Source organism: Lolium rigidum, chromosome 7 (genome assembly GCF_022539505.1).
Source record: "Lolium rigidum isolate FL_2022 chromosome 7, APGP_CSIRO_Lrig_0.1, whole genome shotgun sequence".
NCBI lineage: Eukaryota > Viridiplantae > Streptophyta > Magnoliopsida > Poales > Poaceae > Lolium > Lolium rigidum.
The window spans coordinates 186,490,580-186,513,177 of record NC_061514.1 but is presented as its reverse complement, the minus strand read 5'-3'; the positions used below and the strand labels follow the sequence as shown (position 1 = coordinate 186,513,177).

The window sequence follows — 22,598 nt, the reverse complement described above, 5'->3', positions numbered from 1 at the left end:
AATATCGAAGTTGATGCCAGTATCATGAAAACCTAAATTCCATTTACCACATTAATTGGCTATAAAATATATACATTCCAAGCAACTAACAATAATTGTTTATACCGAAAAGGCCGGTTCGGCGACTCAGCTTGGTGCAGTTTTTATTTAAAAGATGCATCAAATTTTTATAAGGTACTATAGTTCATAGTAGTTTATCATAATTTCATCCAATGGACATCGTTTTGTGAAACATAAGAGGTGTATTATCATGTTGGTAGTTAATTTTTATCGCTGCTCTACGAATGTACATTGGCACGATTTTCACGGGGACGTGCGCCAAGGCGCACATCTAAATCTAGTATAAGTATAAATAGCTGGCTCCTGGGGGCATCTTGCTTTCGGAGGTATCGGGTGGCTGCCCCACTCTCCCCCTTCCAGGGGTGGGCCTGCTTGGGAGCAGCCCATAAGCAAACTCAACTGAAGCTCCCAAGTAAAAAATGGACCTAACTGAGCTGAGCATTTAGAAATATGTAAAAAAAAAAAAAAAGACCAACTGGAATGATCAGCGGAACATTAGGTAGGAAGAAGGTCGTGGATCGGGATGCTAATTTAGTAATCTGCGGTGTTCATTCAGCCAGCCATGTTAGCGACAATGAGGTTGCTGGTGGGTTATCTATTTTACTTGCTCTGCTGCAAGATTCATAGTATGGCATCTTGTGTTGCTTATGTTCGATCCAGTGCTGCTTTCCTGCTCGATTGCTGTGGTGGAAGACAGCAGTTGAGTAGAGGGCACTGCTGTGCTAGGAGCGCCCAAATCGAGCGTCTGGCCCAGGCTAAAGCAAGTGCTAGTGTCATCCAAGCCATTCTAGCTGCAGGGCTGCTAACAAGCAATCTCCACACAGTTTCCAGGGTGGTTCCTTGAGGCGCGACACAGCCACAGTTGCAACAACCATGTTCATAGCGTCTGCATTTATTAATTTATCGTGCCTTTGGATTCTGACTTTCTGAGCACTAGCATAGAAGTGCCTGATATTATTCAAGAATATGTTACACCAATATTTTTATGTATAGCCTTCCTTTTTAGTTTGCATAGATAATTAGCATTTGTCTTAACATAGATGTTTTTCTTTGTTTAGCTACTCGTCCTTTCAATATTGAAGGGATTTCTGCTTCTGTTTCAAAAAAAAAAGAAGGGATTTCTGCTTCGGTGCCACCTGACCTAGTTGCTTCAGGCAAGTCATGTTACTTTCTTTGCATTAGTTGTATGCCATGCAAGCTAGGATTTGAGTCTGATGCTTTTCCTTTCGGTCTTTCTTAGGATAAACCGAGTCGCAATGTGTTTTGCCAAGTTCAGCCTTTTGCAACAGATACCTATTTTGCTATGCTCTTGAACTATATGCCGTGCTCTAACCATCATGCACGGTCATCAATTTTCTTCAAGGAGTATGATGGAAGCCAAGGGTTTTTAACTGATGATATCTATGTTAGCGAGTTTGGTTGAAATTGCTCAACAGAAGAATACGTTTATGTTTGCTTCAAGACCAACGTTGTACATATAATTTCTGAATTGCTGTTATGTTCACCAACTGTTGAAGAAAGTATCTAAGCATGGAGGGAAGCTTCATGTTCATCATTTTGGGTGCTATGAACCAAGAATATTTGGGATGGCTTGGCAGGGACACAATTGAGCTTGCTGAAGCAACCACACATATTTGCGATTGAGCATGGTAGCAGCCAAAAGACTGAAATGCATCACTAAGTCCCACAACTATTTAAGGGGCGTAAGTTAATCCTAACACTTCAAAAGTGACATCTAAAAAGATATCAAGTTCACCGCCGGAAAGAGCCGGCCCACGACGTCCAAGAAAAGCTTCTTTTGGAGGTTAGGGGACATATTCCCATGGAAGAGAGGCCCCGGTTGAATTTCACGTGGCCAACTTGTAACCATGTGGAAAATTAGCACCGTCATTTGGCTCAAAGGAACAATCCTCAGTACAGAAAAAAATAACTAAGGCGGAATCAGAACATAGCGAAGTGAAGCAGCATCATTCCCCCCATCGGATCATGCTAGATGACATCAGCGCTGTCACCGTTGTCAGAGCATATCTCTAACAGTTTTGGTAAATTGGTCAAACTTTTAAAATAACAAACATTTTAGGTTTTGACTGAAAACTTTGTGCATTCCAAATCACGTAAAACTCGATTGGCTTGTAACTTTTTAAGGGATGCCGAGAATTCACACATTAGAATTTTAGAATCTTGTATGTCCAGTTTCGAAGGAATTTTTTTTGGTAGCTCGGGTCTTAGGGGTCTACCGAGAATCTCTCTCCTCAGACAAGCAGATCCTAGCCAAATTGGCCTGAGATTTTGCTTTGTGTTTGGTAGCCCGGGTTTGTTGAGACATGCTGAGTTCAGATGTTGTTTGGTTCGTTTGTATGTGACGATACATGCTGAGGCTTACGCTGGAAATATAAAATTACCAAGAGGTCCATATTTTTACACAAAAGCCCCAGAACAGAATAACGAAAAGCAATCAGGTCTTCACATCCCGACTGAGATGAAAGCCCCCGACGGTGGCACCGGAGCTCGGTGGTCCTGTTGCCCGAGCTCGAGGTCTGGGTGCCGGAGCTGGGTGTTTGGGAAGAGCTCGTCCGTGGCCTGGGAGCAGCGAAGCTATGTGCGGAGACGTTGGTATGTGGCGGCGGAGCTGGGGACCGGCCGTGCGGGAGATGTGGAGGGTGAGATGAGGGCCGGATCGGGAGGAAGAGGCGCGATAGGGCGCCACTGGATAGTCCGCTCTGGCTGATTTTCAAAGAATTGGGTTGAATAGAGGCGGAAGTGGAACGCGGCCAGACATGGCTTCCAAAATCAGAGACTCTGGCGGCCAAGCCTGGAGCCGATAGCAGGAGTTGGAGTGCGGGCGCAGGAGGCGAGGCGCGGGGCTAGGTGGTGGCTGAACCTGGAGGCGGAGGTGGAGCACAGAGACGCGGGAGGCGAAGCATGGGCGGCAACCAAGCGTTGCATCAGCACCGGCAAGGACTATTGGTGGTCGGCCACCAGAGTTGGGTTGATTTGCAGGCCAAGGCGAGGAAGAAGAAGAGTGGGCGAAAGGAGAGGAAAAAAAATGTGTTTTTACTGTTAAGTTTTTCCAGTAGTTGTTCCGGTTGAGCCTATTTCACATTGCAAAAAATATTTGCAGCGTCCTTCATATACGTGTTAGGGGCCTGATATTTACGAGGTCTGTTAGAGATGCTCTCACAGTCACCTTGTGAAGCAAGGTAATGGATAGGACAATGAACTCTAGATGTGGTCCCTTGTTTGACCAGCTTTAACTAGTCGACGACCTCAAGTTGTGACCGACGCTAATGAGCAAGAACGGAGGCGGGGGTGCATGTCGATGGTGTTGACGGAGACCGATGAGGAGATGAGAGGCGGCATGGCCTCGAAAAGGGTGCAGTCTGGCACGGAAGTGAGCCGTAAACACGTAAGAAAGGAGGCGTTGTGCGTTATGTGCTAGAGACATTGAGGTGGGTGGGGGATCCCTAGTTGACGCATTTAGCATCGAGTACGACACTGGTGCCTGAAGAAACTTTAGGATGGGCTAAACCCACATGTCATGTTCTTCTCTACCTCCGATCCCAACTAACGTCCGCCAGCTATAACCGCATGCGCATGGCGTTGCAATCGTATCGCCCCAGCGACCCGCCCTGTTCGAGGTGCGGCCACCACCGGTCCACCACCACCTCGGATTTCCTCTAAAGCTAACCTCTGTCTGAGCCTCCGGCGAACCTCCAGGCACCACCTGGAAGGTTTTCCGTATCGTGGCGGGATTGGCGGCGGCGGCGTCTCTGGAAGGTTTTCCGTATCGTGGCTCTCGGTACTGGGGTTTTCGCGACGAAGGCTTTAAGTAGGCGGAAGGGCGGAGTCGGAGGGCTGACAGGGGGCCACACCATAGGGCGGCGTGGGCCTCCCTTTGGCCGTGCGGGCCTATGGGGTCGGCGCCCCGTCGCCCCACTTCGTTTCCCTTTCTGTCTTCCGGAAGCTTCGTGGAAAAATAAGACCCTGGGCGTTGATTTCGTCCAATTCCGAGAATATTTCCTTTGTAGGATTTCTGAAACCAAAAACAGCGAGAAAACAACAACCGGCTCTTCGGCATCTCGTCAATAGGTTAGTGCCAGAAAATGCATAATAATGACATAAAGTGTGTATAAAATATGTGAGTATCATCATAAAAGTAGCATGGAACATAAGAAATTATAGATACGTTTGAGACGTATCAAGCATCCCCAAGTTTAGTTCCTACTCGCACTCGAGTAGGTAAACGATAACAAAGATAATTTCTGAAGTGACATGCTATCATAATCTTGATCAATACTATTGTAAAGCATATGAGATGAATGCAGCGATTCGAAGCAATGGTGAAGACAATGAATAAACAACTGAATCATATAGCAAAGACTTTTCATGAATAATACTTTCAAGACAAGCATCAATAAGACTTGCATAAGAGTTACTCATAAAGCAATAAATTCTTAGTAGAAAGCTTTGAAGCAACACAAAGGAAGATATAAGTTTCAACGGTTGCTTTCAACTTCAACATGTATATCTCATGGATAATTGTCAACACAAAGTAATATAACAAGTGCAATAGGTAAACATGTAAGAATCAATGCACACAGTTCACACAAGTGTTTGCTTCTAAGATAGAGAGAATAGGTAAACTGACTCAACAATAAAGTAAAAGATAGGCCCTTCACAGAGGGAAGCATGGATTACTATATTTGTGCTAGAGCTTTTCATTTTGAAAACATAGAAACAATTTTGTCAACGGTAGTAATAAATCATATGTGTTATGTATAAGATATCCTATAAGTTGCAAGCCTCATGCATAGATTACCAATAGTGCTCGCACCTTGTCCTAATTAGCTTGGATTTACATGGATTATCATTGCATAGCATATGTTTCAACCAAGTGTCACAAAGGGCCTCTATGCCGCCTGTACAAAGGTCTAAGGAGAAAGCTCGCATTGGATTTCTCGCTTTTGATTATTCTCAACTTAGACATCCATACCGGGACAACATAGACAACAGATAATGGACTCCTCTTTAATGCATAAGCATTCAACAACAGATAAAATTCTCATAAGAGATTGAGGATTAATTGTCCAAACTGAAACTTCCACCATGATTCATGGTTTTAGTTAGCGGCCCAATGTTCTTCTCTAACAATATGCATACTCAAACCATTTGATCATGAAAATCGCCCTTACTTCAGACAAGACGAACATGCATAGCAACTCACATGATATTCAACAAAGGTATAATAGTTGATGGCGTCCCCAGAAACATGGTTACCGCTCAACAAGCAACTTATTAAGAAATAAGATACATAGCTACATATTCTTCACCACAATAGTTTTTAAGGCTATTTTCCCATGAGCTATATATTGCAAAGACAAGGAATAGAATTTTTAAAGGTAGCACTCAAATAATTTACTTTGGAATGGCAGAGAAATACCATGTAGTAGGTAGGTATGGTGGACACAATTGGCATAGTTTTTGGCTCAAGGATTTGGATGCACGAGAAGAATTCCTCTCAATACAAGGCTAGGCTAGCAAGGTTGGTTGAAGCAAACTCAAGTATGAAACGGTGCAGCAAAGCTTACATATGAACATATTGCAAGCATTATAAGACTTTACATCGTCTCTTGTTGTTCAAACACCTTAACCAGAAAATATATAGACTCTAGAGAAACCGATCATGCAAACCAAATTTTAGCAAGCTCTATGTAGTTCTTCATTAATAGGTGCAAAGTACATGATGCAAGAGCTTAAACATGATCTATATGAGCACAACAATTGCCAAGTATCAAATTATTCAAGACATTATACCATTTACCACATGCAGCATTTTCTGTTTCGAACCATATAACAATGAACGAAGCAGTTTCAACCTTCGCCATGAACATTAAGAGTAAAGCTAAGAACATATGTGTTCATACGAAACAGCGGAGCGTGTATCTCTCCCAAACAAGGAATGCTAGGATCCGATTTTATTCAAATAAAAACAAAAATAAAAACAAACAGACGCTCCAAGTAAAGCACATAAGATGTGACGGAATAAAAATATAGTTTCACTAGAGGTGACCTGATAAGTTTTCGAAGAAGAAGGGATGCCTTGGGCATCCCCAAGCTTAGATGCTTGAGTCTTCTTAAAATATGCAGGGATGAACCACGGGGGCATCCCCAAGCTTAGACTTTTCACTCTTCTTGATCATATTGTATCATCCTCCTCTCTTGACCCTTGAAAACTTCCTCCACACCAAACTCAAAACAAACTCATTAGAGGGTTAGTGCATATTTGAAAATTCATATATTCAGAGGTGACATAATCATTCTTAACACTTCTGGCATTGCACAAAGCTACTGAAAGTTAATGGAACAAAGAAATCCATCAAACATAGCAAAACAGGCAATGCGAAATAAAAGGCAGAATCTATCAAAACAGAACAGTCCATAAAGACGAATTTTTCAGGGGCACTTAACTTGCTCAGATGAAAATGCCCAAATTCAATGAAAGTTGCGTACATATCTGAGGATCACGCACGTAAATTGGCAGATTTTTCTAAATTTTCTACAGCAGGAGCGGCTCAATTTCGTGACAGCAAGAAATCTGTTCCTGCGCAGTAATCCAAATCTAGTATTGACTTTACTATCAAAGACTTTACTTGGCACAAAAATGCAATAAAATAAAGATAAGGAGAGGTTGCTACAGTAGTAACAACTTCCAAGACTCAAATATAAAACAAAAGTGCAGAAGTAAAATAATGGGTTGTCTCCCATAAGCGCTTTTCTTTAACGCCTTTCAGCTAGGCGCGAAAGTGTGAATCAAGTATTATCAAGAGACGAAGCATCAACATCATAATTTGTTCTAATAATAGAATCATAAGGTAACTTCATTCTCTTTCTAGGGAAGTGTTCCATACCTTTCTTGAGAGGAAATTGATATTTAATATTACCTTCCTTCATATCAATGGTAGCACCAACAGTTCGAAGAAAAGGTCTTCCCAATATAATGGGACAAGATGCATTGCATTCAATATCCAAGACAACAAAATCAACGGGGACAAGGTTATTGTTAACCATAATGCGAACATTATCAATCCTCCCCAAAGGTTTCTTTATAGCATTGTCAGCAAGATTAACATCCAAATAACAATTTTTCAATGGTGGCAAGTCAAGCATATCATAGATTTTCTTAGGCATAACAGAAATACTTGCACCAAGATCACATAAAGCATTACAATCAAAATAATTGACCCTCATCTTAATGATGGGCTCCCAACCATCTTCTAACTTCCTAGGAATAGAAGTTTCAAGTTTTAGTTTCTCCTCTCTAGCTTTTATGAGAACATTTGTAATATGTTTTGTGAAGGCCAAATTTATAGCACTAGCATTGGGACTTTTAGCATGTTTTTGTAAGAACTTTATAACTTCAGAGATGTAAAAATCATCAAAATCTAAACCATTATGATCTACAGCAACGGGATCATTGTCCCCAATATTTTGAAAAAATTCAGCAGTTTTATCACAAACATATTCAGCAGTTTTAGCAGTTTCGGGCAATTTTGCACGCTTTGCACTAGGAGTAGAAACATTGCCAACACCAATTATTTTACCAATGATAGTAGGGGTGTAGCAGCATGTGAAGCATTATCATTACTAGTGGTGGTAATAGTCCAAACTTTAGCTACATTATTCTCTTTAGCTAGTTTTTCGTTTTCTTCTCTTTCCCACCTAGTATGCAATTCAACCATCAATCTAATATTTTCATTAATTAGAACTTGGATGACATTTGCTGTAGTAACAATTTTATTATCATTATCCTTATTAGGCATAACTTTCAATTTTAAAAGATCAACATCAGAGGCAAGTCTATCAACCTTAGAAGCAAGAATATCAATTTTATCAAGCTTTTCTTCAACAGATTTGTTAAAAGCAGTTTGTGTACTAATAAATTCTTTAAGAATATCTTCAAGACCAGGGGGTACACTCCTATTATTGTTGTAAGAATTCCCATAAGAATTACCATAACTATTACCATTAGCAGAAGGATATGGCCTATAGTTGTTACCAGAATTATTCCTATAAGCATTGTTGTTGAAATTATTACTTTTAATGAAGTTCACATCAACATGTTCTTCTTGGGAAACCAATGAAGCTAAAGGAACATTATTAGGATCAACATTAGATCTACCATTCACAAGCATAGACATAATAGCATCAATCTTATCACTCAAGGAGGAGGTTTCTTCAACGAATTTACCTTCTTACCTTGTGGAGCTCTTTCCGTGTGCCATTCGGAGTAATTTATCATCATATTATCAAGAAGCTTTGTTGCCGCCCCCAAAGTGATGGACATAAAGGTACCTCCAGCAGCTGAATCCAATAGGTTCCGCGAAGAAAAATTCAATCCTGCATAGAAGGTTTGGATGATCATCCAAGTAGTTAGTCCATGGGTAGGGCAATTCTTTACCAAAGATTTCATTCTCTCCCATGCTTGAGCAACATGTTCATTATCTAATTTCTTAAAGTTCATTATGCTACTTCTAAAAGATATATTTTTAGCGGGAGGATAATATCTACCAATAAAAGCATCTTTACATTTAGTCCATGAATCAATACTATTCTTAGGCAAAGATAGCAACCAATCTTTAGCTCTTCCTCTTAAGGAGAAAGGAAACAATTTTAATTTTATAATGTCACCATCTACATCCTTATACTTTTGCATTTCACAAAGTTCAACAAAATTATTAAGATGGGCAGCAAGCATCATCGAACTAACACCAGAAAATTGCTCTCTCATAACAAGATTTAGTAAAGCAGGTTTAATTTCAAAGAATTCTGCTGTAGTAGCAGGTGGAGCAATAGGTGTGCATAAGAAATCATTATTATTTGTACTAGTGAAGTCACACAACTTAGTATTCTCAACAGTACCCACTTTAGCAGTAGTAGATAAAGCAAACTAAATAAAGTAAATGCAAGTAACTAATTTTTTTGTGTTTTTAATATGGAGAACAAGACAGTAAATAAAGTAAATCTAGCAACTAATTTTTTTGTGTTTTTGATATAAGAGCAAACAACGCAGTAAATAAAATAAAGCAAGACAAAAACAAAGTAAAGAGATTGGATGTGGGAGATTCCCCTTGCAGCGTGTCTTGATCTCCCCGACAACGGCGCCAGAAAAAGAGCTTGATAGCGTGCAAGACACACGTTTGTTGGGAACCCCAAGAGGAAGGTGTGATGCGTACAGCAGCAAGTTTTCCCTCAGTAAGAAACCAAGGTTATCGGACCAGTAGGAGTCAAGGAACATGTGAAGGCTGTTGGTGGCGGAGTGTAATGCGGCGCAACACCAGGGATTCCGGCGCCAACGTGGAACCTGCACAACACAATCAAAGTACTTTGCCCCAACGTAACAGTGGGGTTGTCAATCTCACCGGCTTGCTGTAAACAAAGGATTAGATGTATAGTGTGGAAGATGATGATTGTTTGCGAAGAACAGTAAAGAACAATTGCAGTAGATTGTATTTCAGATGTAAAGAATGGACCGGGGTCCACAGTTCACTAGTGGTGTCTCTCCGATAAAAAATAGCATGTTGGGTGAACAAATTACAGTTGGGCAATTGACAAATAAAGAAGGCATAACAATGCACATACATATATCATGATGAGTACTATGAGATTTAATCAGGGCATTACGACAAAGTACATAGACCGCTATCTAGCATGCATCTATGCCTAAAAAGTCCACCTTCGAGTTATCATCCGAACCCCTTCCGGTATTAAGTTGCAAACAACGGACAATTGCATTAAGTATGGTGCGTAATGTAATCAACACAAATATCCTTAGACAAAGCATCGATGTTTTATCCCTAGTGGCAACAAGCACATCCACAACCTTAGAACTTTCCGTCACCGTCCCGCATTCAATGGAGGCATGAACACACTCGTCGAGCATAAATACTCCCTCTTGGAGTTACAAGTATCAACTTGGCCGGAGCCTCTACTAGCAACGGAGAGCATGCAAGAACATAAACAACACATATATGATAGATTGATAATCAACTTGACATAGTATTCAATATTCATCGGATCCCAACAAACACAACATGTAGCATTACAGAGAGATGATCTTGATCATGATAGGCAGCTCACAAGATCTAACATGATAGCACAATGAGGAGAAGACAACCATCTAGCTACTACTATGGACCCATAGTCCAGGGGTAAACTACTCACACATCGATCCGGAGGCGATCATGGTGATGAAGAGACCTCCGGGAGATGATTCCCCACTCCGGCAGGGTGCCGGAGGCGATCTACTGAATCCCCCGAGATGGGATTGGCGGCGGTGGCGTCTCTGGAAGGTTTTCCGTATCGTGGCTCTCGGTACTGGGGTTTCCGCGACGAAGGCTTTAAGTAGGCGGAAGGGCGGAGTCGAAGGGCTGACAGGGGGGCCACACCATAGGGCGGCGCGGGCCCCCTTTGGCCGCGCGGCCCTATGGGGTCGGCGCCCCGTCGCCCCACTTCGTTTCCCTTTCGGTCTTCTGGAAGCTTCGTGGAAAAATAAGACCCTGGGCGTTGATTTCGTCCAATTCCGAGAATATTTCCTTTGTAGGATTTCTGAAACCAAAAACAGCAGAAAACAAGCAATCGGCTCTTCGGCATCTCGTCAATAGGTTAGTGCCGGAAAATGCATAATAATGACATAAAGTGTGTATAAAACATGTGAGTATCATCATAAAAGTAGCATGGAACATAAGAAATTATAGATACGTTTGAGACGTATCATTCCCCCATGGACTACGGGTTCTAGCTGTAGCTAGTTGGTACTCTCCCCCCCATGTACTTCAATACAATGATCTCATGAGCTGCCTTACATGATTGAGATTCATCTGATGTAATCGGTGTTGTGTTTGTTGGGATCCGATGGATTGTTACATTATGATTAGTCTATCTATAAAGTTTGTGAAGTTATTGTTGCTGCAATCTTGTTGTGTTTAATGCTTGTCACTAGGGCCCGAGTGGCATGATCTTAGATTTAAGCTCTATACTTATTGTTTAGATTGTATCTACAAGTTGTTTGCACATGTCTATGTCCGGAACCCGAGGCCCCAGAGTGACAACAACTGGGATAACTGGAGGGGAAGGCTTAGGTATGAGGATCACATGTTTTCACCGAGTGTTAATGCTTTGCTCAGGTGCTCTATTAAAAGGAGTACCTTAATTGCCAGTAGATTCCCTTGAGGCCCGGCTGCCACCGGCTGGTAGGACAAAAGATGTTATACAAGTTTCTCATTGCGAGCACGTATGACTATATATTGAAAACATGCCTACATGATTAATAATCTTGATGTTCTGTCTTAATGCTATTTCAATCCTATCAGTTGCCCAACTGTAATTTATTCACCCAACACTTGTTATTGGAGAGTTACCACTAGTGTAGATAGCTGGGAACCCCGGTCCATCTTTCATCATCATATACTAGTTCTACATGTCATTGGAAGTAGTATCAACTATTTTCTCGGTGCCATTGCTCTCATATTACATTATCGATGTCTGTGTTACTGTTACTATTCTCTCATATCACTGCTACTTTCACATCACCCCTGTTACTAGTGCTTTTCCAGGTGCAGCTGAATTGAAAACTCAGTTGTTAAGGCTTATAAGTATTCTTTACCTCCCCTTGTGTCGAATCCATAAATTTGGGTTTTACTTCCCTCGAAGACTATTGCGATCCCCTATACTTGTGGGTTATCACTATGCTTGTCTATTTGCACAAGAATAGTATATGGATGATATTTGGATCTAGCTGCTCTATTTCTGCCAGTAATCCTTGGTCAAAACCAAGTGATGATAACCCCCATGAGCATCGGCTCATGCTTTGTCTTGTGTCATGCTATGAGATGGATTGGATCCATTGGATCCACTCCAGGTATAAGTTATACCTTGTTCCAGCTCCTAGATGGCTATGCTTAGCTGATGTTGAGCTTTTGCTTGATGGTTTTGATCACTTGCCCTTCTCCTCCTAGCTCCTGGATGATCTTGCTTAAGTTCCTATGTTTCTGGCTGGTTTTGGTTGGTTGGTTTGGATGAATGGATGGTTTATGTGGTTGGTTTTGATGTTCTTGAGCAAGAACATGGATGAACTAGCTATTGTTCATTGTTGTTTGCTGGTGGATGTTTATCTGGTCGACTAAGTGAATTGTTTCAGCTGGTTCTACCCTTTTATACTATATGATGGTTCTCCCTTGCAATGACACACATACATGTGCCCTTTTGGTGACTAAGCCATGGTTGGTTTGCTGTTGAGCATGCACAGCAGCTTGTGAGCTATGTGTGTGCTTGTGGTGGAACTTGAGCTCACCATTGCTCAAATTCTGGTCTGCTGGTGCTTATCTTGCTTCTGACAAGGTTTTGGACAGTGACAAGTGTCAGTGACACTTGTATTAACCCCCTGGCTAGTTTCTCTCCTTTTTGTAGGTTTCCAAGTCAATGTGATCCAGAGACAGAGTATTCCAAGATAATTACTTTAGGATTTTTGTATATGATCCAATTCTTGTAATTCTTATTTTGTTTTACTTATTATTCTGTCCATTCTTGTATAATGAATATTGTAAAGACAATGTAATTTGTGTGTATGATCAATAAAGCTCAAGGTTTTGCTTATTAGCTCTTATGTAAATTTATCATTCACTTTTGAATTATTTGTGTATGTATGATGTGATTTGAATTATGAATACATAATTCATTTATATATTGTTTACTTATTACTTCTTTTGTTTGAAATCAAATATGAAATGCCAAATCAAATATTCTCCCAAAATCTCTAAGTTTCAAAAGAGATCATGTCGAAATTCATAACACTCACATTGCTCTAACCCTAATAGCAACAAGAGAGAAACCTCGACCCCTCTTAGGTTTTTATGCAATAAGGCGCGAAAATTTCCTCCGTTTTGCGATGAAATGCACATCCCATTTCTAAATCAACCCTTTGTTGATCCTATGTTCTGGGATATTACAACATCCCAAAAGTCGACACCAGCGGGAAGTGGCGGGGCCGATGCGTCAGCGGCACATTTAATTTTAACCTAATCGTCGCCTACCTCCTGACGGGAGTTATTGGCGCGCAACAGGGGTGCAGTTTCCGCAGACGCGCAGCAAATCGTCATGTCGCACCTTGCTCTCCGTGCCAGCGTTAATGACCGCCACCGCTCCCCCACCTCCCTCCGTCCTAGAAAAAAGGCACTCTCGCATCGTCCATCCCACACAAACCCTAGCACCTCTCCCCCAACCCTAGCCGCCACCTTCTGAAGAGATGACGCCATGTCTGGTAGAGGCCGAGTCCGAGGTCACGACCGTGGTCGTGCCCGCGGTAGAGCTACACGCTCGCCGTCGCTTGCGACGCTGTCGTCCTCATCGTCAGATCTGCAGGAGAAGGAGTGGGAAGTGATGTTCGAGTTTGTCGTCATCCTCAAGGGCGACCTACTCGACATACAGAGGTTGTCGGACAAGTTCTCCGACTTCCTTACCGGCAACGAGCCGGCCTCGCTGCATTTGCGGCAGGCTGCCTGCGGTTGCTGCCGGTGGATTGTGAACGTGATCTTCGACGCGCGCGGCAAGTTGTACCCCCACAACGGCTGGGAGAAGTTCGCGCGCTACCACCACCTCGAAGCCGGCCTCGTGCTCACGTTCTCCTACCTTGGCGAGGGGGATATGAGCGTCAAGGTGTTCGACGAGACGCGATGCCGCCGGCACTACCACGGAGACAGCGCCGAAGAGGACGACGACTGAGTGTTGTGTCTTCGCAATGAAAATAGGCATGCATGTTTTTGGATGTTCTTCCTCGAAAAACCAACAGGGCTACCGTCACCAGCTGGATTTTCCAGTTTGGGTGACCGGGAGTGCATGCAAGTGTTCTTTCTTGGCAGCGAACACACAAAATCTGCGATGCCAACACTAGTTATGTTTCCTTATTTTGTAATGTTTTAAATTTTTGTCAACCATGGTTCAAACTATGTATTAGTTTGTGGAAACCATGTTCCAAACTATGTATTAGTTTGTGTAAAACCATATTCCTAACTATGTGTTAGTTTGTGTAAAACCACATGCCAAATTATGTGTTAGTTTGTGTAAACCATGTGCCAAACTATGTATGGAAAGTTCCTCATCTTTCCTTATTCGAATTTCTATGCTTTTATTTGAGATTTTAATTCAAATCATCTATCGGGCCGCCGTTCGGAGGCGCCGGTGTGGGAACATCACCCACAAATAGAGGATGTCGTTCCGACATCCCACATACACTAGTATCGGCACCTCTGCCGGTGACTATTTGGGAGCCGCCGGTGGAGATGCTCTTATATGTTTTAGAAGAGAGAGAGAGTGGGAAGGGGGTAGAGGGAGAAATGTCTTCATTCAAATAAATGTACTCACATAATAGGATCTTTTCATGTATCTTATCTTAATCTTAACTATTAAACGGCAATGGGTGGTGTCCGTTGGTTAAAAAACCATGGTACGTCAAATAAACCAGCCCAGCCGATCCAGCTTGCTCGGTAAAAAACCGTCCTCGAGCTTCGTCTGTCCGTCCTTCTAAGCTGAAAAACCGCTCTCATAGGAGGTTTCAATCGCTAAAAAACCAGCATGTTGTTAGTTTGCTTTCGTCTTTCGTATTTACCCTGGACTTCGTAAGAATTTACTGGCACTTGCCACCGCCAAGTGAAATAACGTTTCGTTTCGCTTCCTTTTTCTCATCAGACGCAAGGCACCCAACTCTCCCCCATATCCCGTCTTCCCAAGTCGCCCCCAAATCCATCTCAAAAAAAAAAAAAAATCGCCCCCAAATCGCTAGGCGACGACTCGATCTCCTTCTCCGGCGAGTAGGGTAGGCTGAGGCGGCGAACCTTCATGTTGTTGATTGACGCGGCGCAGTGCTCGTGGACAGAGGAGTTGGCTCCGGCCTCCGGGGCTGCTTCCACCCACATCGGCGATTGGACCAGGCCAACTCTTCCTGGGCGCCTGCACGGCTGGAGTTCGATGGGGACGCAATGTTCGCGGACGGAGAAGCCGGATCCGGGGCTGCTGCCAACAGCGGAATCGGTCAGAGGAGGCGCTCACGCGTGCAGCGCTCGCGGACTCAGGAGGCGGCACCGGGGCTGCTGCGAACATCGGCGACACAGGGTTGTGGCAGAGGAGGAACTCACGCGTGTGGAGGGGAGCACGGGCGGAGGAAGCCAGGACGAGCAAAGCTCCCGAAAGTCGTCGGACACAGTAGTGCTAGCGGGCAACAAGCTCATGCGGGGAGAGGTGAGATGAGAGATGAGTAGGGCTCCAGCAAGAGGAGGGCGGTCGACGGCAGGGTGGCTGCAGAGCAAGGAAGAGGAGGGAGCGGGCAAGGCAACAAGGGAGACGCACTTGCTCCCGGGCGGTCGCCGCCTCTGAGGGAAGGCCCGTTGCCGCGGGGAGTCCCGGTTCTTCAGAGGTTGCTTGCATCGGGAGCCTTCGACAAAGATCTATGTTGGTGGCCGGTGTATCTTGGCGATGGTACCCTGTGAACTGTGATGGCAGCAACCAAAATACGCGATTGCCAGTTACCAATTGACCAGCTAGCTTCAGAATTAGCAAAGATCTCTTGCTGAATCTCTTGCTGAATGCAAAATTCAGAATGATGTGAATTTTAATTTGCAAGTCTGGTATGTTGGTGGTAAATTATTGAACCTGATTTTTGCACTGAAAAATCGATTATCACACTTCTTATACAATTGAATAAATGGTGAGCTGACCTGATAAATGCTTATACAATCGAATTGCATGTGAGGTTCATCTGTTGAGCATGCATTTCTACTAGGTGCTACCAACTGTTACCATCCTAAAATAAATTCAGAGTATACTTCAGGTTCAACCATCGGATTTAAAATCTAAGTTTATACTCTTCCCCTGCCAGCTTGAGTTGAAAGGTTCATATCTTGGACGCATATATTTCATCTATAAATTGTAACAAAACTATGGTGGAGCTTTTGAGGTAGGAAAAAATGAGGAAAATGTTTGGAGAAACGCAATATTTTGTGTTGTAACAAATACCAATTAAGATCTATGCTAATGTATTGACTTATCACTACCAATCATGAAATACCTTTTTAAGATTCAAGCATATCACATGTTACAATGCACCTATGACATAGTACACCTAGAATCAAGAAAGAGGAAGCACCGAGAGAAAATCATCCATCCATCTTTTCTTTTTCTAAAATCCGTAGCAACGCACGGGTATTCTGCTAGTATTATTTTTATATGGGTGAAGATAGGAAAACATTTTAGAACCCGTTACAACTCACAGGCATTCAACTAGTCAAAGTATTGTACATGGATACAGCCGTGCTACCCGCCGCCGCCTAGCGTTGCCACAACGTTTCCATTTTCACAAGGAGGAGCATGTTGTTGTCGCACCGGAACCCAAACTTTGCAGTCAACACAAACGACGACCGTCCACCGGTCGACAGCCTCACGGGGCCTTTGGAGGATTAGACCAGACTTGGCCTTTCTCATCAGTAGGTACTCCGGCTATGCCTCAAGCTCACGAGAAGCTCAGCTGCTTCCTCACCCCACTTTTCGTCGCCGTTAGCCTTGCTATCTGCAGCGCGGGAGGCGACGTTAGCGAGCAGTTCGTCTACTCCGGCGGCTTCGCCAGCGGTAACCTCACCCTCGGCGGCGCTGCCGCAGTCACACCCGCGGGCCTGCTCGAGCTCACCAACGGCACGCTCCGGCAGAAGGCCCACGCCATCCACCCATCCCCGTTCAGCTTCCGCAACGCGTTGACGGCGGCGCGGTCGTTCTCGGCCTCCTTCGTGTTCGGCATCCTCTGCCCGGACGACGACAACTGCGGCCACGGCATCATCCTCTTCGTCGCCCCGGGCGGCTACGACTTCTCCTCCGCGTTCCCAAGCCAGTACATCGGCTTCGTCAACAGCACCAGCAACGGGGCCGCCGCCAACCACATCTTCGGCGTGGAGCTCGACACGGACCAGAACAACGAGTTCCGCGACATCGACGGCAACCACGTGGGCATCGACGTTGACGGGCTCACGTCCGTCGCGTCCGCCAGCGCCGGCTACTTTCGCGACGGCGACAAGGACGGCGGCGTCTTCCAGAACCTGACGCTGTCGAGCCGCAAGGCCATGCAGGTATGGGTGGACTACGACGGCGCGGGGAAGCAGATCACCGTGGCCATGGCTCCCGCCGGGATGTCCAGGCCCGTGAAGCCGCTGCTCTCCACGGCGTACGACCTCACCACGGTGCTCACGGACACGGCGTACGTGGGCTTCTCGTCGGCGACGGGGTCCTTCAACTCGCGGCACTACGTTCTGGGCTGGAGCTTCGCCATGGACGGGCCTGCTCCGGCCATCGACATCGCGCAGCTGCCAAGGCTGCCTCGCTTTGGCCCGAAGCGCCGCCCCAACCTCGCGAAGATCATCCCGCCCGTAGCGACGGCGGCGTTCATCCTCGCCGTCGGCGCCGTGGCCGTCCTGCTGGTACGGCGGCGGCTCAGGTACAGGGAGGTGCGGGAAGATTGGGAGGTGGAGTTCGGGCCGCACCGGTTCTCGTACAAGGACCTGTTCCGCGCCACCAATGGGTTCAAGGACAGGAATCTGCTGGGCGTGGGAGGGTTCGGGAGGGTCTACAAGGGGGTGCTGCCGGTGTCCAAGCTGGAGATCGCCGTGAAGAAGGTGTCGCATGACTCGCAACAGGGCATGAAAGAGTTCGTCGCGGAGGTCGTCAGCATTGGGCGTCTGCAACATCGGAATTTGGCACAGTTACTTGGCTATTGCAGGCGTAAAGGGGAATTGGTCCTCATCTACGAGTACATGCCAAATGGGAGCCTCGACAAGCATCTGTACAGTGATGAGAAACCAGTTCTGGATTGGGAGAAGAGGTTCCGGGTCATCAGAGGAATCGCATCGGGGTTGCTCTACCTCCACGAGGAGTGGGAGAAGGTGATCATCCACCGAGACATCAAGGCCAGCAACGTGCTCCTAGATGCTGAGATGAATGGCCGACTGGGCGACTTCGGACTGGCAACGATGTACGACCGTGGCGCCAACGCGCAGACCACGCACGTCGTCGGCACCATTGGATACCTAGCACCAGAGCTTGGCCGCACCAACAAGGCGACGCCCCTGACCGATGTGTTCGCCTTCGGAATATTCATGCTCGAGGTCACCTGCGGCCAGAGGCCCATTACCCAAAATTCACGGGGCGAACAGCACATGCTGGCCGATTGGGTGCTTGATCGTTGGCACACAGGATCGCTAACCGAGGCCGTGGATGCCAAGCTTCATGAATATGATGTCGATGAGGCAACCCTCGCTTTGAAGCTAGGATTGTTGTGCTCGCATCCTCTCTCCAACTCGAGGCCTGACATGAGGCAGGTTGTGAGGTATCTTAATGGAGATGTGCGACTACCGGAGCTCACCCCGACTAATGAAACCTTCCAGATTCTTGCGATGATGCAGAACGAAGGGTTCGACTCGTATGTCATGCCACACCCTTCGCCCATGGAAAGCATGAACACCATGTCCAGCATTGCCAGTGAAAAATGACATGTTAGCATTACTTGTGATTCTCTATATGCACAAATTAATGTATACACTGGTTGCTCTGGTTTCCATAATAAGAAGCTAAAAAGCTTCGGGTTCCACTATCATCAGATAACGGAACAAATGTTTTTTTTTTTTTTGCGAGAACTCACAAACAACAAAATCCATCGAAGGGGCAAACACAAATAAAATGGAAAACGAAAAAGAGATCAAAGAGAACCAGAAATTAATGTCACCCAACAGAAAATTTAAAAAACGCAAGCACCCAACTAGTCTAAAACTAATTATTACAACAACCTTCTCAACATTGCAGGGAAAGCTACCAGGTCTAAACTAAATTGAAACTACCGGCAAAGCTTTTCTTTTATCCTACTTTCTCCCTCAAACTGAAAGAACTTCGTCCACCACCAAATCTCTGCCGATCCTCATCGGAAGGAGAGCAATCCTCAGATGGCGCCTCTTGCAGTTGTAGCATGAATAGATAGAGTCATCGCCTAAAGAATATCCACACATGCTAAAATATCCGTCTTTATTGTATTATTTTTATTTGTCATAGCTTTCGTACTTAAGGTACCTTGTATCATCATTTAAGTTGCATCACCTTGCTTGCAATTGGCTAACTTTATATTTTCACAAAACCTAAAATTACAAGAGAATTCAAATTTTTTTTTGTAGAACCTCTAGTCACCCTCACCTTTCCAGGTTACCATCTATACCCTTTCAGGGAATACAAGGCTTTGAGATTGGTGAGGACACGTGGTGTCGGTTTAGAAGGGTCTATCGTGATCTGCACATAGACCTGGTCTCGTATGATTATTTTCCAATCAAATGTACTTACAGACTCTTTTTCTTGGTTGGCCTCCCTTTTCTTTTCTCATAATAAGCTCATGTTACTTTGTATTTTGGGGCAATAAGCTATGTATCGTGACCAATGATCTACGGGAAGAGAGGATATATGAGCATGGCTCTTATATCACTTTGGATACCATGCGATCCGCACCGCTCAAATTCAAAAAAAAAAATTGCGTGGAAAGTGGCGTGGAACCGTTGCTGGACGGGAGAACGAAGGCTTCGTCATGGCTTGACTAACGATGATTCTTGCATCTTCTGCTTGCAGCACTCAGAGACTATTGACCATCTTCTCCTCCAATATCCTTTCTCTCGAATCATCTGGTTCAAAGTCCTGAAGGGCTTGGACCACACCTCCCTTCTCCCGACCAATGTGGATGGCCTCCTCGAGTGGTGGCCGCGTGTGCTTGAGTCCTGGCCGACCAAGCTGAAGCCTCAAGCACGCTCCCTCTTCCTGTTGGTTCTTAAGTTGATTTGGATTGAGCGAAACAATAGGATCTTCAAGAACAAATCTAGGTCGGAGGCTCTTCTTCGCGATGCGGTTGTCGATGAAGTGGATAGGTGGAAACTTGTGGGGTTTTTGTGAGGAGTTTCTTTGTCTTCTTTGGCCTTTGCCACGTGTGTTGTAAGTGTGGAGTTTGTATTTGGTTCTTCCTCTATCTATAAAAAAAGGAGTGCTTTCTCGCGCGTTCCTGAGAAAAAAGCATCTTATCCATATATTTCACACAAATACATATATAAAAGTAAATTTATACTTGAGATGAAGGTTCCTAGCTTCTCTACGAAACTTGATATGCATTGGTGCTCTCATTAATACCGATGTTTACTTTTTTTCCACATGTGCACATACTGTGTGTAGAAGATAAGAGCAAAGACCATATTTCTTCAGACTAAGAAAACATTTAAGTCAAGTTTGCTTACGATTGAGCGAAGAAAACGATGGTAACATTCGATGCTTGTACACCACTTGGACGAGATAGTGGATACGAGAGGCCAAACCTTTGAGGCACGAAGTACAATGCCATCGACCAGTCAAATTTGACTGTTGAGAATAGTCGTCTAGAGAAACTGAAGTATATATGTAGTAGCTTTCAAAGAGGACAAACACCACACGAATAGCTATCTATTTTTTTCCCTCTCGTGCTGAAGATGGAGCTACCCTAGATTCTTGCAACTTTGTATGGAAAATAATTGCTGGGCACCCCCCTTCATGCATTTCATGACTATAGATTAGAATAGAAACCAGCATAAAATTGTTTCCCGGCTATAAAAGGAAAACAGGTCGAAAAGTAAATCTAACGGCTCCATAACTGGAAACAAAGCTTTTTAATATTTGTTTCACTGAAAGTTAGTCAAGTTATATCCTCACAGGGAAATAAAAGTTAGTTAAAGTTATATAGTTTGTCAAATACAGTGTACTATTCCTGACAACATTGTTAGGTTGATCTCCACCACGTTCGAGCCCAACGGCTCGACGTGCCCTTTGACCGCGCCCTGATCGGGGGCGCCCAACCGTTAGCTGGTTGGTGGGCCCCTGTCGCCTGCACTATATACAGTGGTGGGGGCTGGTGGCACTCGACACGAGGTTGACCGGAGTGCCACTCGCCCCACCAACACACCCACCGATCTGGGTTCAGCACAGTGCCGAAGGGATGCTCCATCACCGCCGCCACCACCTCTCGCTCGACCACACGCCGTCGCCGTCACCACCATGCCTGTGTCGACGGGATCCACCTCCAATGGAGAAGGTAAACTAACAGTACCCCTTTCCTACCCGGCCATGTTCTGCACCTAGACGATCTAGTGAACATAACATTGGTATCAGAGCCATCTAGAGTTGTAGATCTTGCGCTCGGTATAGAAATCGAAAGGAAAACAGAAAGGAAACCCTAGATCAGCACCACAGAACCCTAACCCTAACAATGAAAAGAGGGGATGGGAAAGAAGAGATAACCGGGCAGAGCCACGGGCTCGCCGGAAAAAGAACCGCTCCACAGACCGGCGGCGCCACTGACCCAACTCGGGCTGCTGCTCGAGATCGTGGCGCCGGTAAAGAAGGGCACCACCTCTGCATCCCTTGACGGCGGTGCGCCCACCACTCGGTTGGACGCACCCACCGGCAAGAGGTACAGGGGGGAGCCGCCGCACCTCATCTCCGTTTCTGGCCATCGCGCCGGGTACTGGTGGTGGAGGAATCGGAAAAGGGGAGGGGCTCGGCTCGACCCGGCCACCTGCTGAGCGCAGGCGAGCAGCGCGGCTGCCTCCCAGCGACAACGAAAGGGTGGGCGGGAGGTGAAGCCTCCGCGCCGCCGCCGGATACAGAGAGGAAAGGAAGGGAGCTCATCGGGGCTGAATACCACAGAGCCGCCGCCAGGGTGGGCTCGCCGTCGCCGGCGTGGTGCCGGCCACGGGCGCCCGGAGTTTTATCTCCGCCGCTGCGAGCGAGCGGGAGACGGAGCAAGGGGGCAAATGTTTTTAGGGTTTTCATCGGGGGCGGCCGGTTGGGGGCGGTTTTGTTCTCCCGATATGAAAGGACGGCCGTCCGATCGAAATCAACGGCCAGGATCAAAACCCTAGCCGCGTCCCTGGCAGGCCGCGTCGAGGCCGCGTACGGGCCGCGTGGTGGGCCGTGTGCGGGCCGCGTCGACAGGCCGCGTGGCAGGCCGCAGCGTGAGCGCCGCGTTGCTGCGCGCCGCGTTGCGTGTGCGGGCCGCGTGGGCCACACAGTGACGCCCCGAGCGGCGAAAGAAAAGCAATGTTTTGCCCAAGCAGGCCGTGGGCCGCCAAACGGGGCCGCGGGCCGGACAACCAGGCCAAAGTTTGACGCGCCCGAGCGGTGCGTAACAGTTTTCACTCGCGTGGACTGTGGGCCGCGGGAGCGTTTTTGGGCCCTACACAGTTTACAGTTTTTCTGTTTTTTGTTTTTTACAGAGGCATTTTTAGGCGGTTTTGGGTCATTCTTTTTGGCCAATTTTTTGTCTAGTTTTTTCTGAATAAATAGGACCAACGAAATATTTGTTCAGAAATTATAAAGTGAAAGTTATGCCTCTGAAAAGTTTGAAAGTTAATAGTTTAAAGTCAAAGTTTCCGCTGCAAATAGTAAAAGAAGCATTT

The 22,598-nt window shown here is 45.5% G+C and overlaps 1 protein-coding gene across 1 annotated transcript; it reads left to right on the top strand.

Moving 5' to 3' along the window:
• Nucleotides 1–16,523: 16,523 nt before the first annotated feature.
• LOC124675251 (L-type lectin-domain containing receptor kinase SIT2-like) lies at nt 16,524–18,711 on the top strand. Its single transcript, XM_047211320.1, has one exon. The coding sequence runs from the start codon at nt 16,605–16,607 to the stop codon at nt 18,636–18,638; it is 2,034 nt and encodes a 677-aa protein (XP_047067276.1). The 5' UTR covers nt 16,524–16,604; the 3' UTR covers nt 18,639–18,711.
• The last annotated feature ends 3,887 nt before the right edge of the window (nt 18,712–22,598 follow it).

Coding starts and splice junctions, on each gene's coding strand:
- LOC124675251 (XM_047211320.1), top strand. CDS start 16,605: ATGCCTCAAGCTCACGAGAAGCTCAGCTGCTTCCTCACCCCACTTTTC.